This window comes from Salmo trutta, chromosome 23, assembly GCF_901001165.1.
Source record: "Salmo trutta chromosome 23, fSalTru1.1, whole genome shotgun sequence".
NCBI classification, from domain to species: Eukaryota; Metazoa; Chordata; class Actinopteri; order Salmoniformes; family Salmonidae; genus Salmo; species Salmo trutta.
The window spans coordinates 15,032,174-15,057,655 of record NC_042979.1 but is presented as its reverse complement, the minus strand read 5'-3'; the positions used below and the strand labels follow the sequence as shown (position 1 = coordinate 15,057,655).

The 25,482-nt window shown below is 39.7% G+C and overlaps 1 protein-coding gene across 6 annotated transcripts; it reads right to left on the bottom strand.

Moving 5' to 3' along the window:
* Window positions 1-9,835: 9,835 nt before the first annotated feature.
* LOC115159460 (cytosolic purine 5'-nucleotidase) lies at window positions 9,836-25,482 on the bottom strand. Of its 6 annotated transcripts, XM_029709182.1 has the most exons (19): window positions 25,321-25,471; window positions 23,225-23,353; window positions 20,884-20,957; window positions 19,373-19,490; window positions 18,701-18,796; window positions 16,671-16,762; window positions 16,514-16,571; window positions 16,283-16,376; window positions 16,114-16,167; window positions 15,824-15,907; window positions 15,463-15,504; window positions 15,263-15,364; window positions 13,466-13,532; window positions 11,983-12,153; window positions 11,776-11,827; window positions 11,614-11,674; window positions 10,981-11,157; window positions 10,768-10,863; window positions 9,836-10,598 (listed from the first exon to the last, which is right to left on the bottom strand). In XM_029709182.1, exons 1-19 carry the CDS (start codon window positions 25,446-25,448, stop codon window positions 10,557-10,559), a joined length of 1,737 nt encoding a protein of 578 aa, XP_029565042.1. In that variant the 5' UTR covers window positions 25,449-25,471; the 3' UTR covers window positions 9,836-10,556. The 6 variants fall into 6 exon arrangements, with proteins under 6 accessions (XP_029565042.1, XP_029565044.1, XP_029565043.1 ...); XM_029709184.1 differs by lacking the exon at window positions 23,225-23,353 and having other exon boundaries at window positions 25,321-25,482; XM_029709183.1 differs by lacking the exon at window positions 25,321-25,471 and having other exon boundaries at window positions 23,225-23,542.

Genomic DNA, 25,482 nt, shown 5'->3' with positions numbered 1-25,482 from the left:
GGTTCTACGTCAGTTTGCAATCTTGAGCAAAATCGATAGTAGTTCTAATTTGTAATGATCTCTTTGGTCTGTATTGTGCTCTGACATGGCAAGAGATACACTGCATCCCATACTAAGCCGGGGCTTTGAAGACAAGGTCGAAGAGGGATGAATGAGGTTTGGGGGGGCAACGAAGACTTGCTACCAAGAAACTTGTTTGAGTGGCACCTTTCACAAACCCTTCAAAGTCCAGAGCGGGAGCATTGATCAATGTTCGTGACTGTTGTCTGTTCTCCTCTTTTTATATAGAAAACACAGTTTAATCAGACTACTTCTGATAAACTAAGGAGTGGTGATGAAGAGACTTTCTGTAGCCTACTGCTTTATAAAAAGAGACGAGTGAGAAACAGAGGGACAGTGAGACCAAGAACTCCTCTTCTGTGGTGTTTAACGGCAATGTGTAAACCAAGAGATAGAGAACATCACTGGCCTCCTATAATATCTCTGTATCCCTCTGAATTCATCATGCCCCGCCTTACATCAAACATTTTTTGCCGATTGGCAGCACAATCAGATCCCTTCAGAGTGGGGTAGGGTGGGGTGGTGAAAAGTGGGCCCTCCCCCACAGGACAATACCATTATTTCAGCTCCCCTGATCAGGAATGCCAGATTTCACAGCCCACTACTCTCCTCCAGGCGTCAATCAAAGCTTTGCAAGGGTTCAGTTGCCTACTGGGACCGCCCCACTGGTCCTCTTCACAGTTATGAACCAACCTGAGAGCTCCCAAAAATCTATAGTCTATATTCAAGTCATGAAACAATTCAAACAGTCGTCACTACTGGAGACAACAGTCCTTATACTTCATTTAGAGTTTAAATTAGCCCAATTACATACTATTCATACACTTTTGGGTGTTTTTAAGAAGTGTCAAATGTATTATTTGCTTATTTGAGTGGCATAGCTGTGTGTACAAAAGTGTGCAGGAGTCAAGTCTTATTAACTAAATCTTGGTAATTAGATGGGTGGAGGTCTATGTCCAAATATCTACATCTCTGACTAAAATATTAATAGGTCTAACATTTTAAATATGGGGTTATTTAGTTAATCACAAATAACTATTTATTATAGACTAGGCTACTTTATACATATCTTGAGTGGGATTGAGGTTAACATATGTCCTAAAGCCAATCATTCTACGAAAATGGTGGCTTCCTGTCTCCCGCCTTAACCACCAGGAAAAACACCTACAAATTTCAGATAATGACACAAAATATATGTTTTTGTTTAAATTGAAGTGTTTTATTGTTAATAAAACATATGTAAGACAGTTATATTGCAAACATTTTTTGCAAACATATTGTAGAATACGGTCAGTACCAGGAAAATGTCTGGTCCTTCGGGTCAGGAGTTGTGCTTATAAGTTGTGCTTTTGAGTAAAACAATTTATTTTTTAATGTCGTAGTACAAAGGAAAGTATTATAGTTATTTAGTGGATTACTAAAATGTCAACTAAATATTACAAATATCAATTTCATGTCACTGGTGTTACCCTTCTATAAAAAAATAAAATAATAATAAATAATGATAATAAAAACATTTTAAATAAATGCAACATCCTGACAACTTCTTACTGGGTCAAAGGTTCATGGTGGGTCTGCACTCTCTTTTCATTTGTTAGCAATTTGATGATTAAGTTGGTCATTTCAAGCGAAGCGTTAGGATGTGTCACTGGTGTTACACAGTTTATAGTAAGGGGAAAAGGACATTTGATTAAAATAATTGATCAAATCACATGGTTTTCTGATTAATTTACAATTTAAGAAGTGTGGTTTGAGCTACTGTGGCTGCCTACTTAGATATTCTGTATTTTCTGAAGATTTGGTGTTACTAGTCCAGGGTTTCCCAAACTCTGTACATGGGACTCCAAGGGGTGCACGTTTTGGCTTTTTGCCCTAGCACTACACAGCTGATTCAAATAATCAACTAATCATCAAGCTTTGATCATTTGAATCAGCTGTGTAGTGTTATGGCAAAACAAAAAGAAAGTTGTACTAGTCACTGGGGTTACCATCACTGGTGTTATTATAGAAACATTGCTTTTGTTTAAAGTCCATTATTACTAATCAAAAACATTTCTTAATATTATCATGAACCTTTTCTGTCTTTGATTATATAAGCAAATTAAATAGTCAAACTATATTCTGGAAAGCCTGAATTGTCATTAAAATATAGGTGACACCAGTGACAAAAAGGCAACACAAGCATATTTAATGTAGTACAAATATTAAAATGCATTACATTGTTAACTATTATCTGACTAAGTTTTGGTAAAAAATTATTATAATAATATTGTTTTGTTGAGTTGGCTGGTCAAAAAGCCTCGACCCTAATAACATCCACAAGCATAGCCTTATCGTAATCAATATGGTTTAATCCTGTTATAATCAATTTAAAGACGCGTGTGACTTTTACAGTCGAAAAGGGTGGATAGAGTGTACTGAAAAGTAATGGTGATGAGAAATTTGTGAATGGAAGATAGTTAATCATGCATTCATTACAGGCTGTGGTGCTCCTTGTAGCCTATGTGACCAATCCTGGAACCGATAAAACGTTGAACACCTCGAAACTAAACCAATGGCTTATCATACGGCAAAGACTAGCGCAAGAAGAAGCCAATCAGTAGAAGGCATGCAAACGAGGAATTTGCTCCGGCAGCCTCTGAATGTCAAGTAGTCAAAGATGGAGGCTGGATCTGGGAGGCCGTGCGGTTGGGCATGAAAGATTTGCTATTTTATCTACAAGCGCGAGAGAAATGGCTTTATACTTAGGCGTTTTGAAATGGCGGGAGAAATTCCTAATGTTGCGGACAGATAGTTGTGGTTCATAGTGGGTTTTGTCCCTATATTTTTGGTCAACTTTTCAGATTTTTTTTGCCTGATGGATTGATTGTGGTCCCTCCCTTGGCTAGGTATCATTTATGAATTTGGGGGGTCCTCTGTGTGAGTAGTATTGGGCGGAAATGGCGGGAGCTCAGGGCGAAACTGGCAAATTGGGAAGGGTGGAGAAGAGTGATATTTAAAAATAATTAAGGGAAGAGAACATCAAAAGAAGGGTTTATCATTTTCATGCGCATCAGGACCTTGCTATAAAGACTGGGCAAGGAAGAGCTCCCTCTACAAGATTCGACCAGTTTGTGTTTTCCTCATTCTGGATTAATCAGGAAAAATGCATGTTTAGTCCTAAATCAATGCACCACGTATAATTTGCTGGCTATTAGAATTGTGAGCGACATTCACGATCATGGATTGTGCATAGAGTCCATGTAGGCTATGTAACAAGTCGTCTGTGTGATAGTGAGAGAGCTGGCACGTTTGGTTTGCAGATTGTATCCATTCCTGCTACTGATAAGTATCCTTTTGAAATAGAAGTTGAAAGCTCAAGAAAAACAAAGGTTCGTTGACAAGTTTGTGTTCTGTTGGTATTAGGCCTATGTGAAAGATCTGAATTATGTAATTGTAATCCATGGGGGCTACAGAGGTAACACTGGTCTACTTTGCAATTTACACGTAGGCTATTCGTTTTGTACATTTTCCATATTTTTTTATTTGTCTTGTTATAAAGTAATACCACGTTTATTATATTACAGGGCCTAAGGTAGTCTATTCACTAGCAGCTGTAGATGAATTTCATGAGTTGAGCAAAATGCTATGTTCAAAAGTTATCGCCTGAATGGCTGACAAATTATTTTTTTTAAATATTAAAGCTTATCTAATTATCTTTTAAATAGCCTACCTCTGAGTTGTTATTTTGTTGCACAGATAATACGACAAAAAGGCATAATACATTATTGGTTGTTGAGGTAAGATTTCGGAGTCTAAACACAAAAGTGAACAAATGATAAATGTGCCTGATTAAGTTTCAACTATGGTTTTAAGAGTACAAAGTCTACATGAAAACGTTGCACAGTAACAAAATGTCCACCTGTTCTCAGAATTAGAATACATTTCATTACAACTAGTTCAGGGAAAACCCCTTTTCTCTCAGTTGTGTGAGGAACAACTTATCTTTTTTATGATGCATCTCAAAATTATATAGGCACAATTAAACCTGTATAAAGTAATTAGATGATTGACAAATGTTTTGTATTAAAGGGAAAGAAATGAAAATAAACAACCGTTTAGGCCTATGTGATAATTATGCTTTCAACGTCTATTTTTCTGGCAAAGGAGTTCTGGTAAAATGTAGGCCTCCCTTTAAAACATGTTTGAGTGAATTAGAGGGCAAGTCGTCTACTTGCATGTTTTTTTCTGAATTGTCTCCAGAAACTACTTCTTGATAACGGTCATTATTTCCCTCTCTTAAATTGCTGCATTTCCTGAACTACTTGGTGTTAACTATAGTGACTCTCTCTAAACATTGTATATTTCGTGAGGAGTAGCCTATTCTTGTTTTTAAACTGGGTCAATTAATCTGGCAGATTAGAGTTGATCAGCCACTGCTTGTTTGATAGTGTCATGGTGGAACAGGAGGATTGGAGTAAGAAGAGCTACTGTCTTCAGACGAGGCTGATGGTGTCCATGTTGTCGTCCATTGCCCTTTTTCTGTTGTACTACTGGGCATTGAGATGAGCAGTGCAATATTAAAAGGGCATTGGCTGATGAAACGGAGAGCCACACCTCCCTCTATTGCCGTAACCTCTCACCCCTCTGAGTTGACAGACAATAAATATGAGGGGCCTACACATGTGGCTGTGTGTGAGGCTACAGGAACACTAAATATCAGGCTCCTTAATAACTACTTTACAAAGATGAAACTTATGTTGTTTGTTTCTGAAGTTGAACATGTGGACCGCTGTCAGAAGATTTTAAGTCAGTACAGCTTTATGTCTTTAGATGTTATTGTGCCCACATGTTATGAGTCAGTTAAACAGTATTTTGCAGCTATGATCATTTTACATCTGGTGTGGGCAGGTATTTGTAAAATTGTTAGGTTTGAATCTATATTCTATTTTATGGCAATCTAACCACCCAAGTAATGTTCAAACTATTGATGGGAAACGTGAGCTACACACGGCTGCTTATGTAAAAGTTGTTTAGCTGTAGCTGAATCTTTTCTATTGGCAATGGAGAATGGCTGTCCCCATGTCCACGTGCTGACACATGCTGAGGTCAGCTGCTTTGACAATGTTGCACTACTGTACCATTCATTCTAGCAGTGCAATAGTATTGTCATAGCATTTGGCCTCAGCCCTCTCTGAATTGGTGGTAAGGGGATGGTGGGTGAGACAGGAATAGTTTTATTGCTTTCAAAGTCTGTGTTTCAGAAGTATAGTAGTGAACTCTTGTGAACTATAGACATGTGGCCCCAGTGTGCTTTTCAACAGGAGCATCTAAAAGTAGCCCACATAGCACTGTAAAAAGATTTAAATAGCTCACTCCAACATCCTAATTTAATTTAGTAAAATATGTTTTCCAGATTCCAAGTAGTTATAGTGGTGAGTGAAACATCAGTAGAGCACAGTTGTATAAATTAGGAAACAAATGACATCCTAAGACTGAAAATATTTCAATGTAGTTAAAGGCAAGACACTAGACAACATTTGTTTCTGTGTAGTTGTTTTGTATTCTGATTCTTGATGTTTTCTAAAATATGTCCTTTTAAAATGCAAAAAAATTAAATTCTTCAATTTCTGTCTCTTAAGCCAGTTTAAAAAGTTGTACAGTAACTTAGTGATAGTATCTTGTTGTGTACCCATGTGTAAGTTCCCCAAAGTAAATGAGCACCCTCTGTACTGGGCAATAGTTTATATATACACTAGATGACTATTAGGGGGTGCTGTGTTGAAGCCACTGTGCCGCCATTTTGGCACTCCCCCACTGTTGTAAGTTTAAAAAAAAATTGGAAGCCATAGAAATGCATTTATTATTATGTATACATTACTTTTTGTCACATTTATTCTATTACAGACACATTAATCCAATGCATACTTTTAAATTAGATTATGTTAGCGAAACATATTAAAAAATGAAGACATTAATATATTTTCCTTAAAGTTAAATTTTTAGAGATTATTAATGTTACTGTCCCCACTACAACAACAAATAAATACTTAAATACACATCATTTTGTCCTTGAAACATTCAATTTAAATATTGTAGAATTCAAATAATTCCTATGTAGAACTGCTCTTACTAGGGAGTGCCAATGTGGCTGACCAGTGGCTTCAAAGCCTTTCAATGGCCAATACACAGGATCAGCAATCCAGGGTGTATATACATCATTGGTAGTGGCAGGCAGATCGGTGGGGGAGGGGAGTGTTTTGGAGGAATGCAGTGAGGCAGGTCCTATTCTGTGTATGGTGGTGGTGGGGAATGGGGTGAGCTGGGATGGGGGTGCAGGGAGCGCTCCTGTGTGTGCCTCATCTGGGAGCCCTTCAAAGGATCAGACTGCTGGGAAGTTGGTTGTGAGTGTCATCAGGAAATGTATTGTTTTGCTTCAAATAATTATAAACTCAGCTCTGTTTTTAGCACAAAACTAAATCAAATTTATGTTTAAGCTAACATTCAACTGCCAAATGCAATTCTCTTTCAGTGGAAGATTAAACATTTCTTAACTGTACAGAGAAAAAAGTGTAAGTGTTGGAGAACATCTCAAGGCGAGCTCCTTGATCAATGTCACACAATGTTGGTGTACTTTTGTTTCTATTTTTCTCTTTAAAACCCCATCAACTGCCAGTCTGAGCAGACAGTCCCATTAATATATTAGGTTCATGTATTTTCTGTTACTGAGCCTATTTGATATTTCTGCAGCTACACTATATATACAGAAGTATGTGGACACCCCTTAAAATGAGTAGATTTGGCTATTTCAGCCACACCCATTGTCGAGCACACAGCTAATGCAATCTCCACAGACAAACATTGACAGTAGAATGGCCTTACTGAAGAGCTCAGTGACTTTCAACATGGCACCGTTATAGGACATCACCTTTTCAACAAGTCAGTTCGTCAAATTTCTGCCCTGCTACAGCTCCCCCGGTCAACTGTAAGTGATGTTATTGTGAAGTGGAAACATCTAGGAGCAACAACGGCTCAGCCATGAAGTGGTAGGCCACACAAGCTCACAGAACGGGACAGCTGAGCACATAAAAATCGTCTGTCCTTGGTTGCAACACTCACTACCGAGTTCCAAATTGCCTCTAGAAGCAATGTCAGCACAAGAACTGTTCGTCTGGAGCTCCATGAAATGGGTTTCCATGGCTGAGCAGCCACACACAAACCTAAGATCGCCAATGCGCAATGCCAAGAGTCTGCTGGAGTGGTGTTAAGCTTGTCGCCATTGGACTCTGGAGCAGTGGAAACGCGTTCTCTGGCATGATCAATCACGCTTCACCATCTGGCAGTCTGATGGACAAATCTGGGTTTGGCGGATGCCAGGAGAATGCTACCTGCCCCAAATGCATAGTGCCAACTGTAAAGTTTGGTGGAGGAGGAATAATGGTCTGGAGCTGTTTTTCATGGTTCGGGCTAGGTGAAGGGAAATCATAACGCTACAGCATATAAATGACATACAATTATATTCTAGACGATTCTGTGCTTCCGACTTTGTGGCAACAGTTTGGGAAAGGCCCTTTCCTGTTTCAGCATGACAACACTCCCGTGCACAAGGCAAGGTCCATAAAGAAATGGTTTGTCGAGATTGGTGTGGAAGAACTTTACAGGCCTGCACAGAGCCCTGACCTCAACCCCATCGAACACCTTTGGGATGTATTGGAACGCCGACTGCGAGCTAGGCCTAATCGCCCAACATCAGTGCCTGACCTCACTAATGCGCTTGTGGCTGAATGGAAGAAAGTCCCCGCAGCAATATTCCAACATCTAGTGGAAAGCCTTCCCAGAAGAGTGGAGGCTGTTATAGCAGCAAAGGGAGGACCAACTCCATATGAATGCCCATGATTCTGGAATGAGATGTTCAACGAGCAGGTGTCCACATACTTTTGGTCATGTAGTGTACTTACCAAGGCTTTGTACATTTTTGAAGAATATTAATTAAAAAGCGACTTTGTTTGCTTTAGGGAGGGACAAGATATTTATTAATCATTGAGTTGATTTCATCTTGAAGTGAAGTCAGTATTAGTAAGGTGGAGCAGATCTATCTCAACCACTTGACTGTGCGAAATTCCCCCAGAGTGAAGAATGTGACTTGTTGAGGCTTGCTTGCATTGCTTTCTGGGAAATCCTGGAATGCGTGGAATGGGGGACGGTGCCATGGGTGTGTGTGTCTGCAGTCATATCTGACTGGGTAGAGCACAGAGTCCTGCACTGAATCCAACAGGTCAGTGGTTTGGAGCACCACTTGTGTGTGGCTCAGGCAAGCTCCATTACACCCTGTTAACTGCAGAGGATAAGTTAATGAGTTAATTAGCTAGTCATACAGAGGTCTCACAAGGCTGTCTGAGACACAAAGTACTCCCAATTGTTTCACCAAAAACAAAATACCGTTTTTTTAATTGATTCCCAAAAACATTTTCATAATGTTAAAATGTATGCTTTTGAGTGAGTACATGTGCTGTGAATAAAAGCTATGGTTTTAATCGGGGTTTTGTGTTGGTCTGCTGTTAGAATAAATGAGGTCTCTCAAATAAATATGTTTATTTGAGAGAAATAAGATTAAAAAAAAACTGCAAACATTTAATCATTAGGTTAAAATGAACTGTTGCCATAGTTGTATTAATTTTCTTTAGATGCCTGACTTTATTTTGTCTTTATTTAGATTGAGTCTGAATAATGAAATGCTAATAGTGTACATTGAAATATTTTGATTCATCATTGAAATTGGTCTTCATTGTATAGTTAAAGAATCATTTGTATTTCATTTATTTATTGATCTATTTGGGAAATTGTAGGCTATGTAAAGGCCACATTGCCTTGAACAGTTTTGTCTTGTTTTTGTCTTGAAAAGCAATGATATGCAATTAAATCTTGTGTAACTGTAGTCACGGCTAACTGCAATGATTGGCCATTGTATAGAAAGGGCTCGTGAAGAATGAGGAACAAGGGCAAAGTGGATACACATGACGCACCCGTGTTCCCAAACGTGACCCAGCTTCAATCTGTGGGGCCACCTTTAGCAGTGAAAATAGGAAGAATATGCCATATGTTTTCAACCGGAAAAGACCAATTAGGCCTAGGTTTCTACATTTATGAGATGTAGTAAATATAACTAAGCCTATATTTCTTGTATCATTTGAAGGTTGATTAAATAAATCATTTAAAACTGCTGAAAACTTGGAAGATTAGGATATACGAGCAAATGACTTAGCTTACGTGCTTAAATTCTGCCTATGAATCTGTGTTACTAAAATCAAATCTTTAAGAAAATGATTTTGACAGCAAATGCAGTAATCGGATATTATTAACATTTTCAACGATCTGGCGAGAGGCAACGAAAAAAACATCCATTGGGCCAGTAGCACACGCTTGCACCTCAATATGACTGTAGCTTATTTGAACATTCAATATGTGTGTTATTCGATTAATTCAGTTACATTATCCACTTCACATTACAATGAACCAATGCTTTCGATGGTAAAGGGGTTTAAATCCCTGTTATTTTGAATGTGGAAGAAACACATTATGAACCTACAGTATAGTCTTCCAAGTTTCGATTATAGAAATGACATCCCACCCATAGGTTTGCATACAGTGCAGTTGGCTGCAAGCGTTTTGCGCAGAACAGCGATTTGATGCCATCCAATGGGCAGAGAGCGTACATACACCTCAATAACCTTGTTTGTTACACTCAAATTAATGTCAAAATGCTGTAATTTTGTTTCACCGTTGTAGAAAGGATACATGTTTTGGACTCCTTACTTTTATTTGATCTATGAATGTTTAGGACAAACAGCTAATTACATGGTCCCCATAGGCTAGGTTAGGATTCTAAAAAATAAAATAGGGTATGCTGTGAAGAGTAGCCAACAAGAGAAAAAGTAAATATTTGTTATACTGTATGTAATAATTGTCATAAATCCATCTAACCTTGGTCAAGTAATAACCACCAAACAAGCATATCTACCACAAAGGAGCTCGCTACATCCTTATTGAACATAGGCTAATGAGCCAACCTGAGTAATAATTCATCACAAACAAGTGACATTTTATAAATGGTCACTGAACATGTTTTAGTTTACATGCTCATTGAAGTTAACATACATTTGCACAGGGAACAAAATCAGTATTGCATATATGACGTGTAAAAGTACTGTAGCTAAATAGATAAGCAAAAAAATACATATATTATTAAGACAAATATTCACTTATATACATTAACCTAGAATCAGTGCCTATCCAAATGGTCTTTTCCCCAACCCTTGGCAAACTGATCACATGGGGAAAATGCAGGGGTGATTGATGAAAAACGAGTTATGAAATTGTCTTCCAGCAGGTGGCGCTATATATGTCTTATATTGTGTCTTAAAAAAATTGCCAGTCCAAAAAACACACAGACACCTTTTTTTCTTGATCTGGAGGAACAGTCATGTCAAAACGGAATAATTGTTTTGTCAAATACATCCTCACGTGTCTTTCAGTTCCACTGTGTTATCCTCACTCGCCCTCTGTAAGAAAATAAAGGTTATATTTTAAAATCAATATGGACTACGAAGATATACCTTTTCAGGACTTAAAGCAAGACTGTCTATTTTAACAGATAAATACAGTGTTTATTTAAACGGAAAATGCAACATTTGTAATTAACAGATAGCTGTGTAGGTATGAGTGTCCAACCTTGGCTTCAGCTATCTTCTGGATTTGATCCAGAACAGAGAACTCAGGTGAAGGGAAGTCAAGGGGGTGATTATCCACCGAGGACTCATGGGGCATCTGGACAACATCAGGAAGAATTTTTTTTTTTTTCATGGTCATTTCAGCAAGAGATTTTATGCAAGAAGAGATGCATGTCCTTGTTATTATCACAGGGATATCTGAGGTGGGACTCACCAGGACGGGTGGGGCTCTGAACAGGTAACTGAAGGGGTAGTGGAGCAGGTTGACGCAGGTGGAAGAGTACAGGTCAGCGTAACGCATGAGCTGGCTGGCGAACAGAGTCTGTCTGGAGCCACTCCGCAGCAGGCTGCCCATCTGCCCATAGGACAGATCCATCCTATAGGTCACCACCTGTAAAACACAAGGCAACGTACCCCACATTAAAAAATACTACAGTTAACTATAAAATACTACAGTACTTACTATATAATTCTGTAGTAAACTATAGTATACTTAATAAGCAATAAGGTACGGTGGGGTGTGGTATATTGGCCATATACAACACCCCCTCATACCTTATTACTTAAGTATACTTTAGCTATATACCTTATTTCTCTAGTATTGATGCCCTCTAGGAGAAAGCCTCCACTTCTATGTTCAAGATAATAAAACAAAAACACTATAGTAAATACTACAGTGAGGTCTGCAAAAACACCACAGTAAATACTATTATTGAATCAGGTTTTTTTTTTGTCAGATGCTTCAACAAAAATGTGTGCTGTTGGGTGTACTCGAGAACTGGAGTTGGGAACCACTGTATTAGAACATTTCTCAGAGAGGGATTATGTGTCAGTGGGCATGGTTTACCTTCATCCTGGTCTGAATGGCAGTGATGTCTGGGCACTCTCTACAGCTACTGTCCAGGTGCCTGAGGAGAGAGGCCAGTCAGATTGACAACATCATGCACAGCTCTGTCAAGTGCAATAATAGGCGAGTGTCACTCATAGAACAAAGGAAAAGCCCACTCACTTGTACAACTCAGCTAAAAATATATCAAGATGCTTCAGCTCTTCAAAGAGATCTTGAGGAAAAAGAGACACTCATCAAAATGGTGTCCAAGATTACATTACCCAAGGTATGTAAAGTGGCCACGTTATGTGGTATGTGGTATATGATAGGTCCGTTTTAGGGTCACTGTGAGGTCATGAAGAGGAGGTTGACCATGTTTGTACTCACGGTTCTTCTCTGTCCACACCTGCAGCTCTCTGGCCAGCTCAGGCACCACCAGGAAGGTCTTCCAACCTTGCCTCTTCTTAGACTTCAGGATGTCCCCAAAGATGTGGTCACCCACATAGAGAATGTCCTTCCCCTTCACGTCCAGCAGGTCACATACAATGTCTGAGGAGCCTGCAGGGAGGAGAGACCGATAAAAGAGGATGGAAAGTTGAGGAGATGTGACACCCACTGATATGACTCCCACTGAAACCAAGATGGGTGAAACTCACTATTCCTCTCTCAATTTAATACCATCTTAATCCCTTTATCTTATCTTCCCATTTCCTCTCTGTCCCTCTTCTTAGAATGTTACCTTTTTTGATGATAATATCCCAGCTTGGTTGCTTGGAAGTTGGGGGAATGTACGTTTTTGGTTTCTTATTGGTTCTGGGAATGAAGCCATATGTTTCCTGACTGGTAAAATTCTGAGAACGGAAGTGAAAACTTTGCCTGTTCTGGAAACATACATGTTTAGGTTTCAGGGAAGTTCTGAGAACGTTTTACTATGGTTCCCTGAAAGTTTTCCTGGGAGGTTTTAGTAATGTTCTGAAAATAGAAATGATAGGTTATATGAAGATAATTAAATAGTGTTCTGAGAACATGTTTCAATAAGACTGATAGCTTAGTTTTGGTAAACTGTTTTGAACACCAGCACAGATAGGACACATGGAAATTAATTTACTTAGGTATTAATCATGCAAACGCATTTCTTTTTAATTGTGGCACGGTGCCAGTCAGATTCGAACCTATGATCTTTTGTTATCTATCCATGGAATTAGTCCACTGTGCCACCAGGATGGAGCTAGCATGCCATGTTTTTTTTTTACTCATACAAAGCTGGTCATTTTAGTCTACTCAAACAGACCCCATTTCAAAAGAAAATAAACACTCATTAAGCCAATTAGTGTGCGCGGCCAACACACTTAAGATAGAGTTTTGTTGATGCTGAAAACAGAATGTATATGTTTTTAAATAAATTCTTAGAACGGTTCTCTGTACGTTACTAAAGTTTTCTTGTGTTTTTTATGGAAAGTTTTCTTAACATTCTCAGAACAATTTGAGAACATGACTTTAAATAGAACCATGAGAAAACCTGTAGGAAATGTCATGCTGAAGTACTGACATTTCCACAGAAGAACGTTGTTTCTTAACGTTCTCGTAACTATTTGAGAACATTCCCAATGTTCCTAGAACATTTCCAAAATTTAAATGACATGTAACCATGTTTTAACTTTTAGGAAACATTCTGTTAAAGTATATCATGTTTTTTGTCAAGTTCCTTAAATGTGCTGAGAATGTTCCAAAGCCAATGAACTATCCTGCATAATTCCCAGAAAGTTGTGGGAAGGTTGTATGGAAAATAACCATAGGACAACCACACTCTCACCAAGCTCTAAGAAACATATCGTTATGTGCTAGCTGGGATTAACATTTTCATTCTTACCGCCAGAGTAGACAGTTCCATGCTGGAGGTCTCCAGTGTATGTTCCAATACGGAGCTTCCCTGTGTTCTATGTTGGATAGATATGAACAGAGCCATGTATTTAGAGAGTTGGGCCAATGTGGTTTCTGCATTATGACGCATTTACAGTGCCTTCAGAAAGTATACACACCCTTGACTTTTTCCAAATTTTGTTGTTACAACCTGAATTTAAAATTGTTTTTTCCCCCCCCACTACACACAATACCCCATAATGTCAAAGTGGAATTATGTTTTTAGAAAGTTTTACAAATTAATAAAACATTTAAGCTGAATTGTCTTGAGTCAATAAGTATTCAACCCCTTTGTTATGGCAAGCCTAAATACGTTCAGGAGTAAATTTGTAACATGTTACATGGACTCTGTGTGCAATAATAGTGTTTAACATGTTTTTTCAATGACTACCTCATCTCTATACCCCACACATACAATTATCTGTAAGGTCCCTCAGACGAGCATTGAATTTAAAACACAGATTCAACCACAAAGACCAGGGAGGTTTTCTAATGCCTTGCAAAGAAAAGCAACTATTGGTAGAAGGGTAAAAATGTAAAAAAATAACATTGAATATCCGTTTGAGCATGGTAAAGTTATTAATTACACTTTGGATGGTGTATCAATACACCCAGTTACTACAAAATACAGGCGTCCTTCCTAACTCAGTGGCCAGAGAGGAAGGAAACCAATGGTGACTTTAAAACCGTTAAAGAGTTTAATGGCTGTGATAGGAAAACACTGGGGATGGATCAACAACATTGTAGTAACTCCACAATACTAACCTATTTTACAGAGTGAAAAGAAGGAAGCCTTTACAGAATAAAAATATTCCAAAACATGCATCCTGTTGGGGGACAAGGCACTAAAGTAAAACTGCAAAACATGTTCTGATTACAAAGTGTTATGTTTGGGGCAAACCACACTCCATATTTTCAAGTATAGTGGTGGCTGCATCATGTTATGGGTATGCTTGTAATCGTTAAGGACTGGGGAGTTTTTCAGGATAAAAAAATAAACAGAATGGAGCTAAGCATAGGCAAAATCCTAGATGAAAACCTGGTTCAATCTGGTTTCTACCAGCAGGACAGTAACCTAAAACACAAGGCCAAATCTATACTGGAGTTGCTTACCAAGAAAACAGTGAATGTTCCTGAGTGGCCAAGTTACAGTTTTGACTTAAATCTACTTGAAATCAATGGAAAGACCTAGAAATGATTGTCTAGCAATGATTAACAACCAAATTGACAGAGCTGGAAGACTTTTCAAAATAATAAATGGGCATGTGTTGCACAATCCAGGTGTGGAAATCTCTTAGAGAATTACCCAGAAAGACTCACAGCTGTAATCACTGCCAAAGGTGATTCTAACATGTATTAACTCAGGGAGTTGAACACTTTGACAGAGTATTTTGTGTAGATTATTATTATAAGCATTTTTTTTTTTTTTTACAATTAAATCAATTTTAATCCCACTTTGTAACACAAAAAAATGTGGAAAAATTCAAGAGGTGTGAATACTCTGAAGGCACTGTACATGACATTCAACATTCTTTGGCAGCCATGTTAGCTCCCCATTAACATTACATGGGGAATATTTAAACAATGCTATATAACTGAATGTATAGAATTAGAACAATATACACAATTCTAAAAGTTGCCATAACTCTAAATATATGGCTCTGGATTAGAACATGAATCTAATTGCGAGGTGTGTTAAAGGATATTTTCTATACACACCATGTGATGATGAGTGAAACGTTCTTACCGTGTCCACTTGTCTCAGCACAGTTCCCTCGGCAAAGAACAGTGGCTTCCTGGTATCCACGACGACAAGGTCAAAGAAGGCGCGCCACGGTTTCTTTGGGTACTTAAGAAAAAAAGTGTTGAATTGCTCATTAGAATGAATGGTATTTTTTTCCCCAAAACTCTTTTCCTTAATTTGAAACTGGAGACACCTAGACTAACCTTGGCACCTGGTGGAGTTTCAAGCAAGTATTTCATGATAGCCTAGGGAAAAGAACAAAGACACATCCTTAGTATAAAAGTGAATAGAATAGAATGTATTGAATAGAATGGACATCATGTATTATATAGAATGGACATCATGTACCATCATGTACCATCATGTACCATGTACCATATTCGTATTCATTCCTTTACACTTGTGTGTAGTATAAGGTAGTTGTTGTGAAATTGTTAGGTTATATTACTTGTTAGATATTACTGCATGGTCAGAACTACAAGCACAAGCATTTCGCTACACTTAAATTAACATCTGCTAACCATGTGTATGTGACAAATTGATTTGATTTGATTAACAACTGACCTCCGTGTAGTTGTAGTCACTGTTGGTCGCCAGGAACACTTTGGCCACCTCCTTAATACGAGTCAGGAGAACAGGCAAGTTTAGCTATCGAGAAGAAGAGAAAAGGAGCGGGTCAATTCCTCTGGATAGAGAAAGTTTAGGTCATCTCAGAGACTTTGTTGAACGTCACTAATTAGTTGAGGTATCGTCTCATAAATGATGTCCAAAGCACTTGGTCAATATACTGTATCCAAAAAAGGTATCCAATATGGAACAGCAATTAAGGGAGGTTCAAAGTTATTTTCACTCACGTCTCTGACGACATATTTATCCAAATTCCTCAGAGTGCTTTCCTTCAGACTGCCCTACATGACAAAATGGAGAGAGTCGGTCTTTACACAAAGGCACAGACAGTAACGTTTCATAATGTGTGAGTATGTGTGTCGGGATGGGGTGGTGAATGTACTGTATAATGCTGACCGTATCATGAACATAGTTCATTGCATCTCGAACATCCTGGAACATGCTTCTGAAGGACATGAACAAGTCACCATGTTTGAAGCCTTTCTGGCAGCTAAAAAAAATAAAGAAAATAAGGACAGAAACTACAGTCACATTATTCACTTATGTTTTATGATTTACTATTCCCACAGCTGTAGAGAAAAAGAGTCGGCAACGAGAAGAGGGAGGAGGATAATAGAGTCCACTCACTTTTCGTATCTGCTGCATCTGGTGAAGAGGTCCACAAGGCAGCCATCCAGATAGGTCTCTGTGGGAGGAGCAGGAGGGCCGTTACAAAGTAACTCTACTTCACTTTATCTGCAGCATGATTGTACAGAACTACACAAAATAACACTGTTGTTGCTACCTGAAAGGTTGAAGAGAGTATTGAGGATATAGAAGCGGTCAGTGTTGCCTCTCTGAATGAAGTTGTTGGGGTAGTAGTCTTGGATCTTGTCCCTGTAGAGTAGGAAAGTATGTGTACAACTAGCAAATTAAGGAGTAGCCACAGATGCATATTAAGACGTGTAAACATGATAAAAACATGCATACTGTGAGTAGAACCTCATTAAGTAAGCTGGTCTGACAGCCTCCCCAATAACACCAAACAGCTACTATTGGAGCATTTCTGGATGATGAGTCATTCAGAGAGAACCCACTGAGCCAGAAGATAACAAGATAACAGACAGAATGTACGTATCCCACCAGCACTATCAACGTCACAAGACCTCTCTTTTTGGAGTCTCTTGACTATGACGTTCAGCTAGAGCTGGAGAAACATCCACTGGCCTTCTCCACTGAAGTAACACTGTAGTCTGCCTCACTATAAGAGTATGAGGCAAGGATACAGTGGCGATTGAGTGGATTTGAACTGGAACCAGAGCCTCTTGATAGCTCCGCTGCTGGTAGGGGATCCCAAAGACATCTAAATCCTGATATATGATTGGAAGATGGGCACAGGCCCTCTATGTACATGTCCAGCTAAAGTATAATCAATATAGTCTTTCATCTTTCATGATAAAAAAAACTAAATACACATAGTCCTACATACAACTCACAATAACCCAAAGATGAACTCATAAGGAACTCACGTAATCATGCAATAACACACATGTAAACACATACAGACATTCATTCGCAAATCCCACGGCACCAGGCGGTGGATATAAATCTACTTTTTAATATTTGTGAGCTGGTTATCTGCATATCTGCATCCAACTAATGTTTAGAAAAAACGTTTAACATTCCTGCACACCTTGTGGAGTATCATGTTAGCTGTGAAACACAAGTTTCAGGGGATATTTTGCGTTCATTTCTCAGTCCTCCGTGAAACAACCAGGAACACGGGGGCTGTTTTATGTTGTAAGCTGAATATAACGGCAGTATGTAGGCCTACTGAGACAGATGCTCACAGTTGGATCTGACCAAGGTCAGGATCAGGCTCCCTTGGTCTCCAACATCCTCCGTTCTCTGGTAGAGCAGGGCAACCCACAGCCCATCCCCCTGTCATCTCATAGCCTAGTTTCTCAGTCAGTCCATCTCCTGTACCCTCAACAAGATAAAAACAACTCCTTCATACAGCTGCAATGTATAGCCTACACACAGGTAGTGTATTCTGCTTCTTCTATGAAATGTAAAAACCAGCAGAGAATTACAAAATTCAGTGGATTCAGTTTGATAAGATGTGTATAATATATTGGTCTTTCAGAAAACATGGTATTTTAAATGAGACATGAAAATAGTCACATGTTGACCTTGTGGTTTTCTGTGACCATGCTCTTTTGATGTTTGACAGAAGCATGTTTCACCCTGATGACCCACTGAGTAGACATGCCGATTTGCTGTGTGTGTGTGCGCGTGCGGGTGTGTGTGTCATTCCCCTGCTTAGATGACTTTGCAAAGTGGTTGTGCAGATGTGCCCTCAGTGACAGTGTTGACCCAAGGACATCCTGTTACAGAATTACAAACCGTATACTCACACACACGCACACGCGCACACACACACACACACACACACACACACACACACACACACACACACACACACACACACACACACACACACACACACACACACACACACACACACACACACACACAGTCTTGTATAACTAACTTTGTGGGGGTCACACAATTTAGGCCCATTCAAAATCCTATTTTCCCTAACCTAACCCTTACCTGAAAACCTAACCTTAAACCTAACTCTAGCTCCTAACCCTAAAACTAACCCTAGCTCCTAACCTTAACCCTAAAACTAATTCTAACCCTATACCCTCTAGAAATAGCATTTGACCTTGTGGGTCAAATTGTTGTTTGTTTACTATTCATGTATAATGAAACCCGTCCACATGCGCACACACACACAAACTATTGCATTTCCTGTGATGTATCACTCACCTTTTTAGAAAGGTGAAACCATGACTGCACAGCAGAATGTTTCCATTGGAGTCCACCTTCAGCAAATTACCATACATTGTGTCAAACACCAGGCCGCTAAGGAGGGAGGAGAGATTGGGATGAAAAGGAGGAAGAGAGAGCCAGGGGTGGATATGGTTATGCAGAGATAAGCAGAGAGAGGAATGGATGGGAGAGGGATAGAGGATGATATCTTTTAGATTTGTGGCTGCTCTTGATAGTATCAGTAGGTTACTTTTTATTTCTGCTCTATTTTGACCAATCTTGTTATTCTACTGTTACCAGGCCTTTGGAGAAACTATCTCTGCAGGAGGTCTATCTGCTGATGAAGTGATAAAATGTCAGCTGTTTCTCCAGCATAGTGTCCCCCTGGGGCAAGGATACAGGAAATAGAATGCACAGAGCAACAAATGACTTGAAAAAAAATAATTAGGGGTCATTTCATAAGTAGACTCCCATGAAGAGCCCCATCCTAACTAACCAAGCTTTGCGTCAACACAATGCTAAGGAGTTCTATTTCATGTAGAACAGAAGTAAAAAAAAAAAAAAACACATATTTGTGAGTAAAGGGTCATGTTATGTATTACCAAACTGACCATGTAAAAATAAACAGTATGCAAATGTGTGGGGGATCAACAGGAAGAGAGAACTCACCGTGTGGGGAAGGTAGGGTCGTAGGTGTAATGCAGTAGCTCATGGGGATAGCCTATAGACACCAGCCTGTCTCTGAGCAGCTCAAAGCCTAGATCCTCATAGTCAGGAGACTTGTACTCTACACACACAGGACACATGAACAATCAGTATTCATCAGTGAAAATGTAACAATGTTGCTATCCTCATATACTTTTCAATATAGCTCTGAGCGGTATACTATAAAGTAGGATCAAGCTAACATGCCTAAATATTTTAAAATAACTTCTTTTTTTTAAGGATAAGCTTGAAACGGGCATAGTCAAACAAACAAAAATAAATTTAAGTTTATCTTTCTTAATGAATCAGGAAATCTAGTTATTTCTGGTTGTTTACCAAAGTTAGTGGGTTTACTCATTAATCCTGCTTTGTAGTATACCCCCCTGATTACACACCTGAAATCTATGAGACATAGATTTTCAGATTTTCTCCAAAAGTCTGCCTTTTTTGGCCCTTTACCAGTACAATCACATTTTCTCTTTGTTGGAGTAGGTCTACTGGGCTACTATACTGAACAAAACATGTAATAATTTGAAAGATTTTAATGAGTTACAGTTGATACGAGGAAATCAGTCTATTGAAATAAATTCATTAGGCCCTAATCTATGGATTTCAGATGACTGGGAATACAGATATGCATCTGTTGGTCACAGATACCTTAAAAACAAGTAGGGGCGTGGATCAGAAAACCAGTCAGTATCTGGTGGGACCACCATTCACGTTATGCAACGGGACACATCTCCTTCGCATAGAGTTGATCAGGCTGTTGATTGTGGCCTGTGGAATATTGTTCCACTCCTCTTCAACGGCTGTGCGAAGTTGCTGGAAATTGGCGGGAACTGAAACACGCTGTTGTACACATCTGGATCACATTCTGGATCACATTCTGGATCACATTCAAATTTCCATTGATACAATGCAATTGTGTTTGCTGTGCGTAGCTTATGCCTGCCCGTACCATAACTCCACCACTGGGATTCTATTCACATGTGTATAGCGTCGCTCACACGACGCTATACACATGGTCTGAGGTTGTGAGACCGGTTGGATGTACTGCCAAATTCTCTAAAACGATGTTGTTGGCGGCGTGTGGTAGAGAAATTAACATTCAATTCTCTGGCAACAGCTCTGGTGGACATTTCTGCAGTCAGCATGCCAATTGCACGCTCCCTCAAAACTTGAGACATCTGTGGCATTGTGTTGTGTGACAAACCTGCACATTTTAGAGTGGCCTTATTTTCCCCAGCACAAGGTGCACCTGTGTAATGATCATGCTGTTTAATCAGGTTCTTGATATGCCACACCTGTCAGGTGGATGGATTATCTTGGTAAAAGAGAAATGCTCACTGACAGGGATTTAAACAAATTTGTGCATTGGAGAGAAATAAGCATTTTGTGCGTATGGAACATTTCTGGGATCTTTTATTTCAGCTTATGAAACATTTAATATTTTTGTTCAGTATAGATGAACTTACCTGCCAGAGTGTAGTCCATGTCAAAGCCATAGCATTTGATGTTCTCCAATGGTACACTCCTATTGACAAACACCCTGTAATCAAAGGAAAACAGGACAGTTGGAGTTTCTGAAGTGATTATCTGGGAGACAAACAGGGGCCAGTTGAGGAGAAGCAGATCTCAGATGGGCATGTCAAAGCTTTTCAGAATACCCAATCAGCTGTACAAGAGTATTTAATGGCATGGCTTGAATGTGGCTCCAAATCTGACCTATTGTCAAAGACCAGTTGCTGAAACCTTCAAGAGTAGAACTCATTTTGCCAAATTGACTCAACTTGCTTCAAGCCCATGGAAATCAATCAACTTGAGCCCAATGCTGGTCACATTGGGATATGCCTCACCAACTATATTCTTGGGAACCAACCATTAAAGAATATCTTATGCTGCACATTCAGCTCGTAGTGCCGTATCGGGCTCTATATCCTACTGCACTACATCACATCATCACAGTCCTACTCTTATCAGTTCATTAACATATGTCTTCAACCCTGCCAACATGGACAGCCACGTCCATCTAGACTCTAGAGGAAACCCATTTAAGGTGATGTTTTTTTTAGGAGGCTGCAGTGGTATTGGCAAGGATTTCCGAGACTTGGCACTGCTTATTTTTTAATGACAGTCACGTACCGTGATTAATGTATCCTGATTCAACTCATTGAGCACACTCTGCGTGTGATCAAACTTTGCAGTCGGTGGTGCCGCAGCAGAAATTGTGGTCAGTTCTCTCTAGCCTCTACCACACAGAACTCCACCTAATCATCAGTAACAGGTTTATATTTCAGTAACGGATAGCCTATGTAATAACTAAATCCATATGTTAGAACAAAAATATTTTTGTTCAATCAAGAATGGAACAAAGACTTGGAAACCACAATGAAAAGACAGAATGGGCAACTTCTGAAAATAGATTGCTGTATTCAGAAGAACTACCAAACTAGTTAAAGAGAGATTGCTTTCGTATATATCAAATCAGGACTCTGATCAGTTCAGTCATTCACAAGGTTACCTCAGAGGGGGTTCCTGTGTCACCAGGTGATATGGAGCCTCTATCAGTGACACCCGGGGAGAGAACCCCATCTCCCTCCTGTCAGAGTGGCCTACACCTCACCCCGTCTGTCTGTCTGTCTGTCCCCAGCTCCTGCCAATAGCAGCCAGTTCAAACATATGGGGTTGCTGTTAATAATTCACCTGACAGCTCGTGTTCTGGAAGCGTGTTGCTGAGGAAGCCTCACTTGAGGAAGCCTCACTTGAGCGAACAACAACAGTCACCCTGAGACAACAATCCCCCTGAGACAACAATCCCCCTGAGACAACAGTCACCCTGAGACAACAGTCACCCTGAGACAACAGTCACCCTGAGACAGTGGGTGCCTGGGAGGTATGAACAAGGCTACTGGTGGAGTATATCTGGTTTGAAGCATGAATAGTGTTCACTGACAGTAATTGGTTAAATAATATACCTAACACTGGTGTAAGGGGATATTGAAGTGTCCCCCCAAGTGTGGTTTACACCTGGGTGACTGAGAACTTGTATCAAGGCTAGAAAAGACCTAAGATGCTCTTCTCTTTTAGAGCACAGCCAAACAACTAGCCTATAATGTGGAGGAAGAACAGAAATGAGTGACTCTTACAATCGAGGTGTGAAAGAGAAGGCGTCCCTGATCTCACATACCATTCCTAATCTCCACTCCCATCCACCAATCAGAACAGGTCATGTGAATCTGTCTGACAGATATCTGGGGTGGCAGGTAGCCTAGTGGTTAGGGTGTTGGGCCAGTAACTGAAAGGTTGCTAGATCAAATCCCTGAGCTGGCAACTGCCCCTGAACAAGGCAGTTAACCCACTGTTCCTACGCCGTCATTGTAAATAAGAATTTGTTCTTAACTGACTTGCCTAGTTAAATAACAAAAATCTCTCTGTGCATTGTCAGAACCTGATACAGCAAGTGTGTTGGATCACAGTAACAAAGCATATAGGCTACATTTTCCAAAATTTTCACAGTTATAAAATGCTCATGTAAAAAACAGAAAGCACATTTTCTCCAAGTATTTGAAAAATGAAGAAAAAAAAATAAGCTGAGCCAATTAGTGTATATGACACAGGACATGCCCTATGACCTTATGCAAACCTGTATGATATAACCATACCTGGACTGGCCTCTACAGTCTACAGTTTGTGTCACATTTATACTACATTACCAGTTTTGTAAGCACTAGTGTAGGATTGGGCCCAATACTGAGCTACACATGTCATATCTTTATGGGTGTAATAAATATTATGCTACATCAAATAATAACTCACTTGTGCTGATATTCCATGTTCTTCACCAAGGGCACATCGGGTGAAATGCTCGGGTCTCTATCAGATTTAGTAGGTTGATCTGTCACAATCCGAGTCGGATACTCCATAGTCGTCGCTGTAACAGCCTCTCTAGATAGGGGGATAGTGAGATCTGACATGGGTAGCCGAAGTCCTAGCTGTCATCTCACTAGAAGCTTTCTAACTGGAGAGGCTTTTAATGCTCCAAAATACGCAGATCTGTGCGTAAAGGGTTTCACTACACGTCAGTAAACAGCCACTCCCTTGCTTTAAGCTTCGTGGTTCGGTAGTTAAAAGTGGGTGCGGGGACTCTGGGACCTACTGCATCCTATCTTGTCTATGACTTGGTCAAACTCACAGCGGTCTGGAAACTGGCTTAAAATACCGAGATAATGTAATCAGTCGCACACACGCAGAGAGGAACGTGCGTATGGCTTGAGTTTGCTGATATCACTTCTGCGATATGAGTGAAGATTTTCAAAAAACAACAACACAATGAAAGTACTAAAGAAAACAACAATTCGTTTTACATTAGGCCACATACAGGTAACTGCTCAAATAAATGAAACACCAACATCGTGTCTTAATAGTTCGTTGGCCAGCACGAGCCTCCAGAACAGCTTCAATGGGCCTTGGCATAGATTCTACAAGTGTCTGAAACTTTATTGGAGGGGTGAGACCCCCTTCTCCCACGATAAATTCCATCATTTGGTGTTTTGTTGATGGTGGTGGAAAACCCCTTCTCAGGCGCAGCTCCAGAATCTCCCATAAGTGTTCAATTGAGTTGAGATTTCTGATGGGTGGGTGGCTGACACACGCACGCGCACACACAAACACCCCCATATGCTCCTTTGAGACCCGTCTTTCAAAGTCACTGAGATCTCTTCTAGCCGTGGTACCCAAAATAATGGGCAACTGGCATTTTTATACATGACCCTAAGCATGATGGGATTTTAATTGCTTAATTAACTCAGGAACTACACCTGTGTGTAAGCACCTGCTTTCAATACACTTTGTATCCCTTATTTACTCAATTGTTTCCTTTATGTTTGCAGTTACCTGTATATCTATAACACTTACTCCCGAATACAGGTGAGAGAGAGAACACATTGAATCATTCTGATAATAATCCTAAACACCACAGTAATGGAAAAAAAAATACTATCTCAAAATGAGTGTAATAAATCAAACAATTAAACTGTGTATGGCAGCCTAGACTCACTAATAAGAAACTCAAGGCGAGCTGATTGAATCATTCCCTAAGGGATGTAACTTGTTCATCAGTAAACCACATACAGTATGCTGACTTTAGGAGTGTCAGAGGTAAAACCTCTCCCTCCCTGATTAGCGCCTGTTTGCCTGGGGCCAGAGCCTGATAACCACAGAGACCTGGGCCTGATCACAATACTAAACACATTTCTTAAAGAGGACCCAGAGAATTAACAGTTTTATCACACTGTACTCACCATCCCAAAGGTGAAAGTTATTGATTTGTCATTAAGGTGTCATTAGACTGGAAATGGCTTGGGTGTGGGGCAGATCTTTACAGAGGAGTTTTAACAGGAAGGACACAACGATGTACAAGTCAGACACAATGTCATTGATGATGGCAAATGTTCAGAGTTTGATGGTTGTGCGTGCCTTGATATGATGGGGTTAATGAGGTCAAGTCTATCCCTCCCCTGAGGATCCCCTGTTGGGATGCATCCTGTGAATCTCGCCAGTGATCTAGCCCATCTATACAACTACCTCTTCCCCTACTGTATTTATTTATTTTTGCTCCTTTGCACCCCATTATTTCTATTTCTACTTGGCACTTTCTTCTACTACAAATCTACCATTCCAGTGTTTTACTTGCTATATTGTATTTACTTTGCCACCATGGCCTTTTTTTGCCTTTACCTCCCTTCTCACCTCATTTGCTCACATTGTATATAGACTTATTTTTCTACTGTATTATTGACTGTATGTTTGTTTTACTCCATGTGTAACTCTGTGTTGTTGTATGTGTCAAACTGCTTTGCTTTATCTTGGCAAGGTCGCAATTGTAAATGAGAACTTGTTCTCAACTTGCCTACCTGGTTATATAAAGGTGAAATAAATCATATCTCCATCGTGGTGAGGTTCCTGGTCTCAGACATGTTGTACCACCCAAACACCCCAGACAGCAAACAGTAGTAGTCCAACTTATCCTGTGTATAAACATACTGTGAATGCATGTGTATGACATCAGCTGCCAC